This window comes from Thalassophryne amazonica, chromosome 9, assembly GCF_902500255.1.
Source record: "Thalassophryne amazonica chromosome 9, fThaAma1.1, whole genome shotgun sequence".
NCBI classification, from domain to species: domain Eukaryota; kingdom Metazoa; phylum Chordata; class Actinopteri; order Batrachoidiformes; family Batrachoididae; genus Thalassophryne; species Thalassophryne amazonica.
Genome location: NC_047111.1, coordinates 10,542,106 through 10,562,381, shown reverse-complemented (window position 1 = coordinate 10,562,381; position 20,276 = coordinate 10,542,106). Strand labels below are relative to the sequence as shown.

Sequence of the window (20,276 nt, the reverse complement as noted above, 5' to 3'; positions counted from 1 at the left end):
ACCCAGCTATCTTAGCTAATTATAGGCCAATCTCCAACCTTCCTTTTCTCTCAAAAATTCTTGAAAGGGTAGTTGTAAAACAGCTAACTGATCATCTGCAGAGGAATGGTCTATTTGAAGAGTTTCAGTCAGGTTTTAGAATTCATCATAGTACAGAAACAGCATTAGTGAAGGTTACAAATGATCTTCTTATGGCCTCAGACAGTGGACTCATCTCTGTGCTCATCCTGTTAGACCTCAGTGCAGCTTTTGATACTGTTGACCATAAAATTTTATTACAGAGATTAGAGCATGCCATAGGTATTAAAGGCACTGCGCTGCAGTGGTTTGAATCATATTTATCTAATAGATTACAATTTGTTCATGTAAATGGGGAATGTTCTTCACGGACTAAGGTTAATTATGGAATTCCACAAGGTTCTGTGCTAGGACCAATTTTATTCACTTTGTACATGCTTCCCTTAGGCAGTAGTACATGCTTCCCTTAGGCAGTATTATTAGAAAGCATTGCTTAAATTTTCATTGTTACGCAGATGATACCCAGCTTTATCTATCCATGAAGCCAGAGGACACACATCAATTAGTTAAACAGCAGGAATGTCTTACAGACATAAAGACATGGATGACCTCTAATTTCCTGCTTTTAAACTCAGATAAAACTGAAGTTATTGTGCTTGGCCCCACAAATCTTAGAAACATGGTGTCTAACCAGATCCTTACTCTGGATGGCATTACCCTGACCTCTAGTAATACTGTGAGAAATCTTGGAGTCATTTTTGATCAGGATATGTCCTTCAATGCGCATATTAAGCAAATATGTAGGACTGCTTTTTTGCATTTGCGCAATATTTCTAAAATTAGAAAGGTCTTGTCTCAGAGTGATGCTGAAAAGCTAATTCATGCATTTATTTCTTCTAGGCTGGACTATTGTAATTCACTATTATCAGGTTGTCCTAAAAGTTCCCCGAAAAGCCTTCAGTTAATTCAAAATGCTGCAGCTAGAGTACTGACAGGGACTAGAAGGAGAGAGCATATCTCACCCATATTGGCCTCTCTTCATTGGCTTCCTGTTAATTCTAGAATAGAATTTAAAATTCTTCTTCTTACTTATAAGGTTTTGAATAATCAGGTCCCATCTTATCTTAGGGACCTCATAGTACCATATCACCCCAATAGAGCGCTTCGCTCTCAGACTGCAGGCTTACTTGTAGTTCCTAGGGTTTGTAAGAGTAGAATGGGAGGCAGAGCCTTCAGCTTTCAGGCTCCTCTCCTGTGGAACCAGCTCCCAATTCGAATTAGGGAGACAGACACCCTCTCTACTTTTAAGATTAAACATAAAACTTTCCTTTTTGCTAAAGCTTATAGTTAGGGTTGGATCAGGTGACCCTGAACCATCCCTTAGTTATGCTGTTATAGACTTAGACTGCTGGGGGGTTCCCATGATGCACTGAGTGTTTCTTTCTCTTTTTGCTCTGTATGCACCACTCTGCATTTAATCATTAGTGATTGATCTCTGCTCCCCTCCACAGCATGTCTTTTTCCTGGTTCTCTCCCTCAGCCCCAACCAGTCCCAGCAGAAGACTGCCCCTCCCTGAGCCTGGTTCTGCTGGAGGTTTCTTCCTGTTAAAAGGGAGTTTTCCTTCCCACTGTCGCCAAGTGCTTGCTCACAGGGGGTCGTTTTGACCTGTTTGTTTTTCTGTAATTATTTTATGGCTTTTGCCTTACAATATAAAGCGCCTTGGGGCGACTGTTTGTTGTGATTTGGCACTATATAAATAAAATTGATTTGATTTGAAAATATATTTATTATGTCAAAATCTGGCAATGTCCAGCCATACAGACAGTCTGTATGGCTGGACACTTACTGGGCACTTGAACAGTCTGTATGGATTTTTTTAGGACTGTAAACTATCCATCTGTAAATCGATTCATTCAGCTAACATCAAATGTCCACCCACCAGATTAATATAATAGGACTGTTATTACTAATTAGGAACCGAATGCTCCATTTGAGAGCCATTTGTTCAGATTCTTCATTATCATTGTAACAGGGACAATGAAAGGTCAGGTGCAGCCTTTCAGTGTAAATATAAATCTGAGTAAACCACATGCAGACTTAAAAAGATGGGAGCAGAAAAGAAAATAAACATAAAATTTAATGGAATGACAAAGGTATACTCAACAAAAATATAAACGCAACACTTTTGGTTTTGCTCCCATTTTGTATGAGATGAACTCAAAGATCTAAAACTTTTTCCACATACACAATATCACCATTTCCCTCAAATATTGTTCACAAACCAGTCTAAATCTGTGATAGTGAGCACTTCTCCTTTGCTAAGATAATCCATCCCACCTCACAGGTGTGCCATACCAAGATGCTGATTAGACACCATGATTAGTGCACAGGTGTGCCTTAGACTGCCCACAATAAAAGGCCACTCTGAAAGGTGCAGTTTTGTTTATTGGGGGGGGATACCAGTCAGTATCTGGTGTGACCACCATTTGCCTCATGCAGTGCAACACATCTCCTTTGCATCATCCGTGAAGAGAACACCTCTCCAACGTGCCAAACGCCAGCGAATGTGAGCATTTGCCCACTCAAGTTGGTTACAACGACGAACTGGAGTCAGGTCAAGACCCCGATGAGAACGACAAGCATGCAGATGAGCTTCCCAGAGACGGTTTCTGACAGTTTGTGCAGAAATTCTTTGGTTATGCAAACTGATTGTTTCAGCAGCTGTCCGAGTGGCTGGTCTCAGACGATCTTGGAGGTGAACATGCTGGATGTGGAGGTCCTGGTCTGGTGTGGTTACACGTGGTCTGCGATTGTGAGGCTGGTTGGATGTACTGCCAAATTCTCTGAAACGACTTTGGAGATGGCTTATGGTAGAGACATGAACATTCAATACACGAGCAATAGCTCTGGTTGACATTCCTGCTGTCAGCATGCCAATTGCACGCTCCCTCAAATCTTGCGACATCTGTGGCATTGTGCTGTGTGATAAAACTGCACCTTTCAGAGTGGCCTTTTATTGTGGGCAGTCTAAGGCACACCTGTGCACTAATCATGGTGTCTAATCAGCATCTTGGTATGGCACACCTGTGAGGTGGGATGGATTATCTCAGCAAAGGAGAAGTGCTCACTATCACAGATTTAGACTGGTTTGTGAACAATATTTGAGAGAAATGGTGATATTGTGTATGTGGAAAAAGTTTTAGATCTTTGAGTTCATCTCATACAAAATGGGAGCAAAACCAAAAGTGTTGCGTTTAGTATGTCCAGTGCAAAAATTAAACAAAGAAAAAATTATAAGAACGTAGTAGCAAAAACGAGATAATATATGAGGTCTGTTAGAAAAGTATCCGACCTTTTTATTTTTTTCAAAAACCTGATGGATTTGAATCACGTGTGCTTGCATGAGCCAATCTTGAACCTTCGTGCGCATGTGTGAACTTTTTCACGCCTGTCGATTGCGTCATTTGCTGGTAAGCAGCCTTTGTGTGAGGATGGGTGGAGTCTCTCGTCGTTTTTTCTTTGCAAGGAAAATGGCGGAACGACTGGAGCAGCGCGACTGCATCAAATTTTGCCAGAAACTGGGCGATAGCCAGGTGGAAACCATTTGGATTATTCAGACGGCTTTCGGTGACAATCCTCTGGGCATCACACAGATTAAGGAGTGGTACAACCGGTTTAAAGACGTCCACACAACGGTGGAGAGCGAGCCACGCTCCGGTCAGCCATCAACATGCTGAAATGACCAGATCATTTCCAAAGTGAATGCTGTGGTGATGTGGGACCGTCGTGTGACTATCCGAGAAATTGCGGAAGAGGTGGACATCAGCACTTTTTCGGCACATTCCACTGTGACAGAAGATTTTGCCATGAAAAGAGTGGCGGTGAAATTCATGCCGATGGCTTCGGCACGAAGCTGATGGCGGAGCAAAAGCACCTCCGTGTTGAAGTCTCACAGGACATGTTGTGACATGACCAGCTCTTTCACAATTTCTCAGATAGTCACACGACTGAAAAGTCACCGAAAGCCATGCAATCGCGCTGCTCCAGTCGTTCTGCCATTTTCCTTGCAAAGAAAAAACGATGAGAGACTCCACCATCCTCACACAAAGGCTGCTTAAAGCAAATGACGCATTCGACAGGCGTGAAAAAAATTCACGCATGCGCACGAAGCTTCAAGGTTGGCTCATGCAAGCACACGTGATTCAAATTCATCAGGTTTTTGAAAAAAATAAAAAGGTCAGATACTTTTCTACCAGACCTCGTATATGGGCATCGGACTAGGGGAGTAAAGGGTACTATGTACCCAGGGCCCAGAGCATGGGGGGGCACAAAAAACTGGCATTAAATACATTTTTGTGTTGCATGTTATTAATGTCCATACAATTCATGTTGTAAAAGAATATAATAAGAATGAACGTATAAATGTTGCAAAACATAATTCTACTCTAACAATAATATTGAAAGATCACAGGCGACCCCCCCTTCCCCCCCCCCCCACACACACATTCAAAACGGGATCTGACAGAGTAGGAGTTTAGTAGTGCTGAAACAACTAATCAATTTAATCGATTATTAAAATAGTTGTCAACTAATTTAGTCATCAATTAGTTGTTAAATAACTTTGTTTTACTGCAAATGTTTCATTTCTTCCATATAAATCCACCGTTTCTGCAGCGCAGCTTTGCTTTGAACCTTGAATCAATCGAAGCAGTGATTCGCAAATCACTGCTTCGATCTGGTACTTTGTTGATTCAGTGTTTTATTTTGCTTAATCTTAATTTTTCCCCACTAAAACCGCAAAGAGCATATGTCTGTGAGTAACATTTACCTTTTTATGTTAATCTGACCTGTTATGGTCTTCTGAAACAGTTGATAGATGTATTATATTATATTATGTATTATTAACTTATGAACAGGACCGATGCAAACGCGTTAGCATGTCTATGGCATTTTCAATGTTGAAGTTAGCATTAAGCTGTTGCAGCTGTCTGCACGTTTTTTTTTTTCTGTATAATAATTCATGGCTCAGTGTTTGTTGTCGTAAAAGAGTCAAATATATTACAAATTGTAAATTTTATTCATTTATTTGTATTTATATATCAATAATAATAATAATAATAGAAACAACAACAATAATAGTAATAATAACTAATAATGCCACAATACAGTTTTAGAGAAACGGACAAAAAGAATCTGATAAACAAAACAGAACATTTAAACCAACTAACAATGAACATAAATAAATATAGAAATAACTGTTTCCTGTGAATACCTAGTGACTCTTAAACCTCCACTTTATCACTGTTTTATTAAGTTTAATGACAATTTGTTTCGGTCAAGCCACATCTAAGCTGTGTTTTTACACAAGAAAAAAATAAAATGCAGTAAACTGCACATTTGTGTCTTTTTTCATGAAAACATCTTATTAAATATAACATATTACACTTTCATCAGGCCTTTAAAATAGTTTTGTGGACTCTTGCTGTAATAAGTTGTCAGTGGTTGAGATAGTTGCTGTTGGCATCTAAACCTGATGGAAATCTCTTTGTGGTGTGTCAGTGATGTATGTATGTGCAAAATAAAACAAAACACTACTCCAGGTATGTTTTTGATGACAATATAACATAACTTTGTTACAAGGTCAAACATTGATGTTGTGTGATAAAGGCCTTTTAATAATAACTCACTTAAATTAAATAATGGCAAAACTCACATGTAAGTTAAAAAACAAACAAACAACAACAAAAAAAAAAACAATCGAAAAAATAATCGACCGATGAACTGATTAGTAATTTAATCATTAGTTGCAGCCCTAATGTTTAGGCTGAAATAAAATATGTCTTTCCTAAAAAAATCAAAGTCCGGATTTCAAAAAAGAACAGAAAAAAGGACAGGGAAAGAAAACTAAATGAGGGAAAGCAGCTGCTAACCAAATTCTTTGAAAAGATAGGTGAGCTTGAACGCTAGCTATATTGAGTTGGGGGGTCTGAGGGACTAAATTGCACCATTTTCTAGAAAATGGTGCAATTTGGTGCATTCCTGTGCATTTTAACAGATGGGAATGGTGCAACTTGGTGCATTCCTGTGCATTTTAACAGACGGGAATGCACCAAATTGCACCATTTTCTAGAAAAATGGTGCAATTTGGTTCCCCAGACCCCGCAACTCAATATTGCTCCCCCAACTTTAAAAAGGGTTCTGACTCCCAGGTGTGATCTAAGGTATACACAGTGGTGGGCACAGATAACCAAAAAATTAACTTCGATAACAGATAATCAGATAACTGAAAAGTTATCTTCGATAAAGATAAAACAATAAACCACCCAAAAATGTAACGGAAGTTACAGATAACCGATAAATTCCAATATTGTCTCTGGTACATTTATAACTACTAATTAAACAAATTTAAGTTTTAATGCCACAATAGCTTCTAGTAATATTAAAAGTAACAACAAACCCAAACAATGAGACCACACTTTCGTCTTTGAACATTCTGCCCCTGCTGGAAGTGCTTGTTTATTACAGTGCTCCCAGCACAGAGGCACTCTGAGAGCAACCAGAAAGCCAACTCTCTATCAATCACAACACTCCGGTCAGGCGGAGGTCTTGAAAAATAAAGTCATGCTGACTTATGGTTTTGATTTATAAATAACATTAATACCGATAGAATAACTCCATTAATGTCAATCTGTCATTTGTACAAAGTTAAAATATAGCATATATCTTTTAATGTTGAATAATGCACTAATTCTGAGGTTTTGTAACAAACAGACAGATCGCAAAGGATTCTGGGTAAAAGTGCCTCTGCTAAACAATGATTGGTTCAGTCATTCATTATGTAAAACAACACGTTAATGTGACATCTGTCGTGTGTTGTTGTTTACAGATATATGTGCTTTTGTAAAATATTCCATTTTTTTATTTGTAAAAACAGGCATTTTTACGGAGCCCATGAACACTACTGGCCAGTAGATGGCAGTAGAGGCCTTGAAAACAAAATTCCAGATAATCCCTGTCTGCTACATTTAAAATGCGTGGAATTTAACAAACGCAAATACAATAACAACGTCTATAAACCCAGAGAATATATTCATGAGAGTTTTAGGCACTAGAGTTTAATGCTGTTGTCCATGGAGCCTGAACAGAGCGTCTGAAATGCAGTTGTCCTGTCGTGAACGTACTGAGATTACATCATCCTACCCATAATGCACTGCTGGGCACAGCATGTGCTCACAAAACCTTAAAAATTAGCACATTACTTTAAAACTAAAACATATAGCTGATATTTTCACTTTATAAAGTGACTTCAGACATGACAGTAATTTTAAATAACTTGTCCAAAATTAGTTTGGTTAAAATTTGAACCATAAGTTAAAAATGTATGCCTCTGGATGACTTAGGTGATATTGCCAGCAGGATCAGGATAAGGACAGTATCCCTAGTTACAAACAGAGCAATGTAGTGTACTCTATCAGATGTCAGGAAAACTGTAACAAACATTACATAGGTGAGACTAAGCAGCTGTTACACAAAAGGCTATACCAGCACTGCAGAGAGGGCGCCGGTGGACCTCAGTCTGCAGTTCATCGCCACCTTAAAGACACTAACCACATGTTTGAGGACAAGGAAGTTAAAATCTTAGCCAGAGAGAAGAAATTGTTTGAGAGAGGAGTGAAGGAGGTATTTTATGTGAAACAGCTGAAACCCAGCCTTAACCGGGAAGGGGGTCTGAGACATGCTTTGTCCCGTGTTTACAATGGGGCACTCAGGTCAAAGAAGTTTCAGTCTTTTGTTCATGGTAATGGGTCATTCACGTCATCAGGAGAGTCGTCAGGGGAGCCGTCAGGAGAGGCGTCAGTCCCATTGTTAGGAGGGACAGCAGCCCTGTCATTAGGAGGGTGCTAACTAGAGCACAATAGGTGCTAATTAGAGCTATTGTTTAGTCACTAGCTTATAGCAGTCTGCCTCTCGGAAGGAGGGGTCTGGTTAGGTTTAAAACTCCAGCTTTTGTGACTTCTGTTATTCTTCTCTACAAGAGTCAAGACAGAAGTCAGACTACCAGAGCAAGAATTTTAGCTGAGGAAGCTTCTGCGATTTGAAGCGAAACGTCCTTGCATCAAGCAACCCAGTCCAGTCGAAGATTCAAGCTTCTCTACTATGAAATGTTCATGTGTTCACCCTATGATGTGTTTTCAGAATTCTGCCTGTAAATGTGATGATTTGTCTTGATTTCTAGAGGCTCTGAGTGTAAAAACATCTTTTTTTGGGCTTTAACTCTCAGCAATCGTGACTTTAACTCCAAACTGAACCCAGATTGGGTTTGAGCACTAAATGTGAACACATGTGGATGGAGTGGTGAACGTGGGAATTTCTTCTTGCTGCAGGCTGTTCGACTGACAGCTGGGGGCGGAGCCTTGTGCATGGCAGCAATATTGGTTCTGGTGTGGCTGGCATTCCTGCTGCTGAGTACCGGTTGGTCTGTTACTGCCATCCTCACTCTGTTTCTATGGCAACAGTGCTTAAACCGCATGTGTGTGTGTGTGTGTGTGTGTGTGTGTGTGTGTGTGTGTGTGTGTGTGTGTGCGTGTGTAACCTTTGACCCTAGCTGTGTCCTCAGATGTCACTACAGTGTCCGTCCATCGTGGGGAGGCTGTCGTCCTGATGTCTGGCCTGCAGAGGGCGCGCCCGATGTTGGTCCAGGATGTGAGGTGGAGCAGCCTCACCCTGCTGGTGTCGCTGAAGAACAACAGAACACAGTGTCACCATGGACGCTGCGAGCTGCTGAGTGACGGCTCGCTGAACTTCAGCCGCATAAGCCCCGACGACGCTGGAGAGTACGTTCTGGAGGTGTTTGATGAAAACGGAAAACGAGTACTGAAAAGACGGTTTGAACTGGAGGTGGAGGGTGAGGACAGAGGGGGCGGGGCCTCAGCAAACAGGAGGACAGGTAGGCAGCTGCTCGTTTGTGTTTATTTCACGGCTCCTCTGATGGGCTTCAGCCGGTTCCACTAAGTTCCACTTTAGTGCACTAAAATCATAATAATAATTATTATTAATAAAAATATCAATAATGGTAATGATGATAAAAATTATATAATTTAAAAAATACAATAATAACAAAGTAATAATAATAATAACAATAATAACAACAATAATGATAATAATAATAATAATAATGATGATGATAATAATGATAATAATAATAATCCACGTAGGACAAAATTAAGATTTTAATTTAATTTAATTCTAGACAACAGTTCCAAAAACACAGTCCACATCCAGCAGCTGAACCCTGAAACGAGTCCTTTGAGCCTGCTGGAAATGAAGCTCAGTCACTGGAGAACCGAACCTCTGACACACCGGAATAAGAAGACAATTTGGTCCACTGGACAAAGCGAGCCACCGCCCAGAGCAGGGTGAACACCCAGAGTGACTCGTTAGTTTTGCAACAGAAGAATTACTCGCATACATGGCATCAATATGCAAACGGTTGAAGGAGCCAGACAGACGAGCAGAGGTACGTTGCAACGGGTTTAATGGTTGACACACCTGGACAGCCAGTGACATGCGCACAGCACCACACCCTGGTGTGGAGGAGTAATGGCCCTTTATAGTCTAATATGTTACAACTCCTCCCTTCTATTCAAGTCAATGCAACGTGAAACATCAGTTGACATTAAAAAATAATCAACTTTAATAAAACCCTTAAATAGCTAAAAATACTAAAACCAACTATAAAAACACAAAATAATCAATCAATCAATCAATCAATTTTTTTTATATAGCGCCAAATCACAACAAACAGTTGCCCCAAGGCGCTTTATATTGTAAGGCAGGCCATACAATAATTATGTAAAACCCCAACGGTCAAAACGACCCCCTGTGAGCAAGCACTTGGCTACAGTGGGAAGGAAAAACTCCCTTTTAACAGGAAGAAACCTCCAGCAGAACCAGGCTCAGGGAGGGGCAGTCTTCTGCTGGGACTGGTTGGGGCTGAGGGAGAGAACCAGGAAAAAGACATGCTGTGGAGGGGAGCAGAGATCGATCACTAATGATTAAATGCCGAGTGGTGCATACAGAGCAAAAAGAGAAAGAAACAATGCATCATGGGAACCCCCCAGCAGTCTACGTCTATAGCAGCATAACTAAGGGATGGTTCAGGGTCACCTGATCCAGCCCTAACTATAAGCTTTAGCAAAAACGAAAGTTTTAAGCCTAATCTTAAAAGTAGAGAGGGTGTCTGTCTCCCTGATCTGAATTGGGAGCTGGTTCCACAGGAGAGGAGCCTGAAAGCTGAAGGCTCTGCCTCCCATTCTACTCTTACAAACCCTAGGAAGTCTAGGGTTTGTAAGTCTAGACCCTAGTCTAGGCTGGACTATTGTAATTCATTATTATCAGGTTGTCCTAAAAGTTCCCTAAAAAGCCTTCAGTTAATTCAAAATGCTGCAGCTAGAGTACTGACGGGGACTAGAAGGAGAGAGCATATCTCACCCATATTGGCCTCTCTTCATTGGCTTCCTGTTAATTCTAGAATAGAATTTAAAATTCTTCTTCTTACTTATAAGGTTTTGAATAATCAGGTCCCATCTTATCTTAGGGACCTCATAGTACCATATCACCCCAATAGAGCGCTTCGCTCTCAGACTGCAGGCTTACTTGTAGTTCCTAGGGTTTGTAAGAGTAGAATGGGAGGCAGAGCCTTCAGCTTCAGGCTCCTCTCCTGTGGAACCAGCTCCCAATTCAGATCAGGGAGACAGACACCCTCTCTACTTTTAAGATTAGGCTTAAAACTTTCCTTTTTGCTAAAGCTTATAGTTAGGGCTGGATCAGGTGACCCTGAACCATCCCTTAGTTATGCTGCTATAGACGTAGACTGCTGGGGGGTTCCCATGATGCACTGTTTCTTTCTCTTTTTGCTCTGTATGCACCACTCTGCATTTAATCATTAGTGATCGATCTCTGCTCCCCTCCACAGCATGTCTTTTTCCTGGTTCTCTCCCTCAGCCCCAACCAGTCCCAGCAGAAGACTGCCCCTCCCTGAGCCTGGTTCTGCTGGAGGTTTCTTCCTGTTAAAAGGGAGTTTTTCCTTCCCACTGTAGCCAAGTGCTTGCTCACAGGGGGTCGTTTTGACCGTTGGGGTTTTACATAATTATTGTATGGCCTTGCCTTACAATATAAAGCGCCTTGGGGCAACTGTTTGTTGTGATTTGGCGCTATATAAAAAAAATTGATTGATTGATTGATTGAACTACAAGTAAGCCTGCAGTCTGAGAGTGAAGCGCTCTATTGGGGTGATATGGTACTACGAGGTCCCTAAGATAAGATGGGACCTGATTATTCAAAACCTTATAAGTAAGAAGAAGAATTTTAAATTCTGTTCTAGAATTAACAGGAAGCCAATGAAGAGAGGCCAATATGGGTGAGATATGCTCTCTCCTTCTAGTCCCCGTCAGTACTCTAGCTGCAGCATTTTGAATTAACTGAAGGCTTTTTATGGAACTTTTAGGACAACCTGATAATAATGAATTACAATAGTCCAGCCTAGAGGAAATAAATGCATGAATTAGTTTTTCAGCATCACTCTGAGACAAGACCTTTCTGATTTTAGAGATATTGCGTAAATGCAAAAAAAGCAGTCCTACATATTTGTTTAATATGCGCTTTAAATTTGAATTTGAATGACATATCCTGATCTCCAAGATTTCTCACAGTATTACTAGAGCTCAGGGTAATGCCATCCAGAGTAAGGATCTGGTTAGACACCATGTTTCTAAGATTTGTGGGGCCAAGTACAATAACTTCAGTTTTATCTGAGTTTAAAAGCAGGAAATTAGAGGTCATCCATGTCTTTATGTCTGTAAGACAATCCTGCAGTTTAGCTAATTGGTGTGTGTCCTCTGGCTTCATGGATAGATAAAGCTGGGTATCATCTGCGTAACAATGAAAATTTAAGCAATACCGTCTAATAATACTGCCTAAGGGAAGCATGTATAAAGTGAATAAAATTGGTCCTAGCACAGAACCTTGTGGAACTCCATAATTAACTTTAGTCTGTGAAGAAGATTCCCCATTTACATGAACAAATTGTAATCTATTAGACAAATATGATTCAAACCACCGCAGCACAGTGCCTTTAATACCTATGGCATGCTCTAATCTCTGTAATAAAATTTTATGGTAAACAGTATCAAAAGCAGCTCTGAGGTCTAACAGAACAAGCACAGAGATGAGTCCACTGTCCGAGGCCATAAGAAGATCATTTGTAACCTTCACTAATGCTGTTTCTGTACTATGATGAATTCTAAAACCTGACTGAAACTCTTCAAATAGACCATTCCTCTGCAGATGATCAGTTAGCTGTTTTACAACTACCCTTTCAAGAATTTTTGAGAGAAAAGGAAGGTTGGAGATTGGCCTATAATTAGCTAAGATAGCTGGGTCAAGTGATGGCTTTTTAAGTAATGGTTTAATTACTGCCACCTTAAAAGCCTGTGGTACATAGCCAACTAACAAAGATAGATTGATCATATTTAAGATCGAAGCATTAAATAATGGTAGGGCTTCCTTGAGCAGCCTGGTAGGAATGGGGTCTAATAAACATGTTGATGGTTTGGATGAAGTAACTAATGAAAATAACTCAGACAGAACAATCGGAGAGAAAGAGTCTAACCAAATACCGGCATCACTGAAAGCAGCCAAAGATAACGATATGTCTTTGGGATGGTTATGAGTATTTTTTTCTCTAATAGTTAAAATTTTGTTAGCAAAGAAAGTCATGAAGTCATTACTAGTTAAAGTTAATGGAATACTCAGCTCAATAGAGCTCTGACTCTTTGTCAGCCTGGCTACAGTGCTGAAAAGAAACCTGGGGTTGTTCTTATTTTCTTCAATTAGTGATGAGTAGAAAGATGTCCTAGCTTTACGGAGGGCTTTTTTATAGAGCAACAGACTCTTTTTCCAGGCTAAGTGAAGATCTTCTAAATTAGTGAGATGCCATTTCCTCTCCAACTTACGGGTTATCTGCTTTAAGCTACGAGTTTGTGAGTTATACCACGGAGTCAGGCACTTCTGATTTAAAGCTCTCTTTTTCAGAGGAGCTACAGCATCCAAAGTTGTCTTCAATGAGGATGTAAAACTATTGACGAGATACTCTATCTCACTTACAGAGTTTAGGTAGCTACTCTGCACTGTGTTGGTATATGGCATTAGAGAACATAAAGAAGGAATCATATCCTTAAACCTAGTTACAGCGCTTTCTGAAAGACTTCTAGTGTAATGAAACTTATTCCCCACTGCTGGGTAGTCCATCAGAGTAAATGTAAATGTTATTAAGAAATGATCAGACAGAAGGGAGTTTTCAGGGAATACTGTTAAGTCTTCTATTTCCATACCATAAGTCAGAACAAGATCTAAGATATGATTAAAGTGGTGGGTGGACTGATTTACTTTTTGAGCAAAGCCAATTGAGTCTAATAATAGATTAAATGCAGTGTTGAGGCTGTCATTCTCAGCATCTGTGTGGATGTTAAAATCGCCCACTATAATTATCTTATCTGAGCTAAGCACTAAGTCAGACAAAAGGTCTGAAAATTCACAGAGAAACTCACAGTAACGACCAGGTGGACGATAGATAATAACAAATAAAACTGTTTTTTTGGGACTTCCAATTTGGATGGACAAGACTAAGAGTCAAGCTTTCAAATGAATTAAAGCTCTGTCTGGGTTTTTGATTAATTAATAAGCTGGAATGGAAGATTGCTGCTAATCCTCCGCCTCGGCCCGTGCTACGAGCATTCTGACAGTTAGTGTGACTCGGGGGTGTTGACTCATTTAAACTAACATATTCATCCTGCTGTAATCAGGTTTCTGTAAGGCAGAATAAATCAATATGTTGATCAATTATTATATCATTTACCAACAGGGACTTAGAAGAGAGAGACCTAATGTTTAATAGACCACATTTAACTGTTTTAGTCTGTGGTGCAGTTGAAGGTGCTATATTATTTTTTCTTTTTGAATTTTTATGCTTAAATAGATTTTTGCTGGTTATTGGTAGGCACCGTCTCTACGGGGATGGGGTAATGAGGGGATGGCAGGGGGAGAGAAGCTGCAGAGAGGTGTGTAAGACTACAACTCTGCTTCCTGGTCCCAACCCTGGATAGTCACGGTTTGGAGGATTTAAGAAAATTGGCCAGATTTCTAGAAATGAGAAATTAAAGCTATCCAACACTTAATACATATATCTAAAATACTAAAATAGTTCAAATCAACACTCTAAGACTAACTCAGGAAAGGGGAGTGGACCGCGCCCAAACCTGGAGTGGGTCAGGGGTCATTCTTCCCTGTAGTTGACACCACACTCACTAGCTGAACACATGAATACATTCATTACAGTTCCATATAGCTGCCAAAAACTGTGCCCACTCTGCCGATGTAAACTGGGGGCCGTTGCCACTCACAAACACTGCCGGCACTCCATACCGGCTAAACACCCCTCTTAAAACCCTGAATAGTGTTTTCTGACATAGTGGAATCCATTAAAATGACCTTTGGCCACTTAGAGAGTGTGTATCCACAATCACAAAAAACATGCGTCCCTCCAACGGACCAGCAAAGTCAACATGGATTCTCTGCCATGGAACTGTAGGCCCAGGAACAATGGGAGCTGTTTTTAAGATCCCACCAATCCAGCTGAATGTTCCGCAACCATTCCTGACCAAAAAGTGGAGGTAAATTAGCCTTCACCACATACAAGGACGATGTCGCTCTCTGGTTATTCATTTCCACGCACATGGTTACAACACCTTCAGGTGACAACAGTTCACCAGTGTAAGTTCTTAACACCATGTCTTCTGCAGGCGCAAATGAGCCAGATTTGCGTCGTATGTGTCCCTTGAAATTACTGATAGAGCTGCACCAGTATCCAGTTCCATGTTTATCACCCGTCCTTCAATCACCGGTTTCACCATAATCATTGATCCAGCTGTCTCCTCCTTCTCCACGGCAGACAACACATGCAGTCTCCATCCTGAGTCAGAATCTGATAAAAAACCAAAACAAAACAAAACAAAACAAAAAAAACCAAAACAGTTTTCATCATCAGATGCATGAATCTTTCCTGTTTTTCTCTCAGGTAGCTTCCTTGTTTTTCCCCTGGTTTCATATGAATCTCTTGTATGCTTCCAATCATTCTTTTTCTTCTTACAAAAACGAGCTTTGTGACCTGTTCTCTGACACTTAGGACACTGTTGGTCCCTGTAAAAACAGTCTCTCTCATGGTGATTTGATTAACCACATCTGACGCATTTGCCTCGCTCTGCTGGTGGAGACAGCAACTGCGTGCAAGTTCCCTAAACGCCCGATCACATGACATACAACAATTCCTGAACAAAGGGAAAAAAGTCAAAAAGTCACAAATCATTGAAAAAAGGTGGACAAACGAGCTTTATCACCGAATAGCCTGTGAATCAAGAGTGCAAAAGGGATGAAAGAGGAACAAAATTAAACTGAAGCTGCTAACACTGATCTCCACACTTTAAACAAAATGCACCTGGAGCCACTGCTAGAGCAGTGTGTGTCTGCGTCTCTGTGTCCCAGGACTTGGTGCTGGGACGGAGCTCTGTAGTACCTGAGTCCTGGGGAAAATACAAACAGAAGCGCGTGAACTGACCCACTGTGGAGATCTGTGCGCATGTCGGTGGATCCACCTGCTCTGGTTCCTCGTCCAGAACAAAAAGAGGGATCATCTCCTTCATCATCAGAATTCTCACTGGCTGTTTCAGACTGATGATGCACTGCACACGCCGTCTTGCTCCAATTTAAGAAAAAAAACTGAAACGCTTATTCAATATTCATAAGACGCCTCATTTTTACAAAAAAAAACCACCACCACACTAACCACACACACTAAAAATGCCACAAAAATTATACACACTGCAAACACACCAAATATTTCTAAAATCTCAAATACCAAAACTCTTATCGCTGTCTGTACACCCAAAATGCACGCGTACAAGACAGAGAGAGAGAGAGAGAGAGAGAGAGACGCTGTCCATCTCTCTGCCTTTTTTACAAAACCCTGGTGTCCCTGGTATTTCTGAAATACACAGCTATCAACAATAGTGTTGGCCATCAGCTCCATGCAAACAAACAAGGTTGATCGCACTCCTACAAAGCCCCCCTGCTGCTAACAAATACACAGTGATCAAGGATCACCTTCTCAAAACTTTGAACTGTCAGATGCTGAAAGGGCCAGTAGGCTTTTCTCTCTGCACAGGCTGGAGGACAGCAAGTCCTTCAGAGTTCATGGACAGAATGCTGCAGCTCTGACCGGACATTTTGTGCAGCATCTCTGTCCTCATGTCCAAATGTCTGTAATAACCAAGTCCTCCAACTCTGCGAAGCACGACAGCCACCATCTCTGTCCACAACTGCTGTGGACCTTTTCCACAAGGCCCTCCCAGTTTTTCATTTGGAATTGATCGCTCCCCAGGAACACACCCAGGTGCTTGAGCCCCTCTGTGCTCCATTGCAATTCTGCTGGAAGGGTCAGTCTCACCTGATGGTCCCACTGACTGAGGAAGAAACCCTCACACTTGGCTCAGTTCGCCTGTTCATACAAAGACAACTTTTGTACTAAAGTGTCAAAGTCTTCCTGTGACGATATGCATGCTGTGATATCATCTGCATACGATGATATATGAATAGGCTCCGAAATCTGCTCCACCACCAGGCCCTTCAGCTCCTCCTAAGCTGATGTAGGAGTGGCTGAATGGCCAGCACATAAAATATGCTAGACAGAGGACACTCCTGCCTGATGCCACTTTGCACCTTTACGGGTCGACTCAGCCCTCCCCCCACTCTGAGGAGCACCATAGCCCCCATATAGAGAGCACCAATCCATGATGTAAAGACTCTGGGGAATCCAAATGCCCTCATGGTGTTAAAATGGTACCAATGATCCACTCTGTCAAAAGCTTTCTCTTGATCAATTGATAAGAGTCCACTATCCAGTTTATTGAATTTTGCTACTCCAATAATATCCCGAACTAGAAAAACGCTGTCCATAATTGAGCGACCAGGTATAGAGTAAGTCTGTGTGTGATGGATTACTAAGTCCAAACAGTTCTTCAACCTGTTGGAAAGTACTTTTGCAAGGACTCTGTAATCTGCACATAACAGAGAAACTGGCCTCCAGTTCTTTAAATCTGTTAAGTCCTCTTTCTTTGGTAAAAGGGCCAAAACTGCTCTGAAGCAGCTGCCAGGGAGCTGTCCCAGCTGTAATGCTGTAGTGAAGACCCTGTGCATGTCAGGCCCGAACAAAGTCCAAAACGTATAAAAATCCAGTGGAAGCCCATCGATCCCCGGGGCCCGCCCAGCCCTGAGCTCCTGTACGCGGTGGTTATCTGCTCCAGAGTGATGACAGAGTCCAGGGCAGCTGCTTCAGACTCTTCCAGCTCTGGAAGGCTGTCCAGAATCTGTCACTGACTATCTGCATCACAATCTCTGGCCCCAAACAGTTCAGTGTAGAAGTTAATGGTCTCCTGTGTCAGGAGTAAAGGGTCGGCTGTGACCTCCCCATTAGCAAGTCTCAGGTGCATAAAGTCAGTGTTTGTCTGAGTTCCCTTCTCTAAATTAAAGAAGTACATTGTTGGTGCATCTGTGTTTGTGATGTTGGTCACCCTGGTCCTCACTAACGCCCTCTTGGCCCTTTCGTTCATAAACTGTCGCAGTGCCCCCTTCCTGTGTGTCCATTCACTGCTACCTCCTGTTGCTCTAACCACTCCATCCTCCAGAGCTGCCCCCTCTCTCTCCAACTGCTCCAGACACTCCCTCTCACTTTTGTGAGTGTTTACACAAAACTGCTGAACAAACTAATTTGACTTTTCCCCACCTCCCACCATTTCAAGATGTTTCCAAAGTCCTCTTTTGTAAGTCTCCACTGCTCCCAAAAGTCCTGAAAAGCCTGAACAAAAGCCCTGTCCTGTAGGAGTTTTACATTAAAGCACCAGTAGGGGCAGCAAAGAGCCCGTCCTGGAACACAGTACTCTGTTATCACCAAGTGGTGATCTGAGAATCCAATGAGAAGAATTTGTGCTCTCTTTATTTTACTCCGATGAGTTTGATTGGTGTAAATTCTGTCCAGACGGGCTGCACTCACACCGCCCCTCCCAGCGCGGACCCATGAATACTGCCGGGCCACAGGATGGCGCTGCCTCCACGTGTCAACCAGATCATTCTCCGTCATAACACTGTCTAACAGCAGAGCCACTCTAGGGTGGGACTCAACTGTGTTTCTGTCTAGAGGGTGTGTCGTACAGTTCCAACCCCCCCCATCACTATCACAGAATCACTGTTATAAGTTTTCAGCTGTCGGTTCAGCGTCTGCAGAAGCTGAGCCCTATGAACGGGTGAGTTATGTGCATATAAATTAATAAAAACAAAATGTGTATCTCTAATTATACCCTGAACCACCTTCAGTCTCCCTCCATCTCCAGGTGAGTGGCTCCGCCTAAACCCACCTGGTCTGAAACCACTGGTGGGCACAGATAACCAAAAATTAACTTTGATAACAGATAATCAGATTACTGAAAAGTTATCTTTGATAAAGATAAACCGATAAACTACCCAAAAATGTATCAGAAGTTACAGATAAATTCTAGTATTGTCTCTGGTACATTTGCAACTACTGACAAACTGAATTTGAGTTTTAACACCACGATCATTCCTGGTAGCATCAAAAGCGACAACAGACCCAAACAATGAGCCCGCACTTCTGTCTTTGAACATCTTGCCCCCTGCTGGAAGCTCTTGTTTACTACATGGCTTCCAGACCATGCGCAAGCTGAGAGCAGCCGCAAAGCCCAGCTCTCTACCCAATCACAATGCTCCGGTCAGGCGGAGGTCTTGGGAAATAAAGCAATCCGTTTCGGAGTGCCAGAGGACAGTTGGGACATGCCTATCTTGGCTTTCAGTGCTTACCAGTCGAGTGAGTATAAGAGAAATTGTGGAGAGCTGGGCTTGTCCCAACTTGTCCTTTAACACTCCGAAACGGAGGTGTTCGTCTCGCTTCATCAGCGAATCAGTCGTGACGCGCGAAGCCTCCGCACGGCTTTCCATGACAAAATCTCTTGTTAAAAGTGAAATCTGCCGGAAAATTGGCTGATGTCCAGCTCTTGTGATAACCAGAGAAATTGCACACGATGGTCCCGGCTCCACACAGCCATCCATTTAGAAATGATGTGGTGGTTTCTGCCTCTCGATGGCGGCTCGGAGCGCGGCGCGCCATGCGCCATTGTGGGCCGTCCTTAAAGCTGCGCACGAAGGTTCAAGCTTGGCTGATGTAAAAACATATGAATCAAATCCATATAGTTTTTGAAAAAAATAAAAAGGTCCGTTACTTTTCTAACAGACCTCGTATAGTGTCTGTTATCATATTTAACAGCAGCAGACAGCTTGAGTTCTCCACTGGAGTTCTTCAGGTACATGAAGCACTGCCTTCTCAGTGACTGCACATGTTGGAGTCTAACATCTTTACAACCCAAAACAACTGTTCTCAGGCCGCTCACCAACTTTCCAAACCTCACCAGCTCTCTTTCAATACTTTCATTTGGATTGAATGGAGGAAATCCCAACACTGTCACTCTGACAGATGGGACAAACAAAGGTAACACTGCCACAAATTAATTTTCCAAAACCAACCAGCTCTCCACAAGGTCGTGCACCAAACACGCCTCGCGCAAAAACACGACCATGGTTTTATTCATCCGTGAGCCGTATGTGATGTTAGCATGGCCCACCTTCTCCCCCACAGCCAACAACACTTGCTCCACAGTAAACCGGAGGTCAGCTACAATCCTGACACCGTGTTTTAACAACGGGCCCTGCGCGCCCTCGGCAGAGGGAGACGCCACGGCCCAGCTGACTCCAAACACTCACTCGTTCGGCAACCATGAGCCTCAATAAAAAGAAAACAGCACTTAACTTCTCCCAAAGAGTGACAGCAAAAGATGAAAAACTTGTGCCAATCACTCACTCAGCTCCATTCAACACACACACACACACACACACACCTGGCATGCGGTGCGAGAGACACAGAGAGAGAGAGAGAGAGAGAGAGATGGAGAGAGAGAGAGAGAGAGAGACAGAGATGGAGAGAGAGAGAGAGAGAGAGACAGAGACAGAGAGACGGTGAGAGAGAGAGACAGAGAGAAGGAGAGAGAGAGAGAGACACAGAGAGAGAGAGAGACGGAGAGAG

General features: G+C 42.1%; 1 protein-coding gene across 2 annotated transcripts in view; it reads left to right on the top strand.

Moving 5' to 3' along the window:
• Positions 1-20,276, top strand: part of LOC117516727 — a 71,584-nt gene that overhangs the window by 28,357 nt on the left and 22,951 nt on the right. The window contains exons 2-3 of one of the 2 annotated variants that reach the window (XM_034177557.1): positions 8,404-8,491; positions 8,625-8,966. In XM_034177557.1, the coding sequence (XP_034033448.1) occupies positions 8,440-8,491; positions 8,625-8,966 (394 nt within the window). In that variant the 5' untranslated portion in view covers positions 8,404-8,439. Of the gene's footprint in view, positions 1-8,309; positions 8,492-8,624; positions 8,967-20,276 lie in introns of those variants that run through there. The other variant, XM_034177558.1, reaches the window with a different exon arrangement.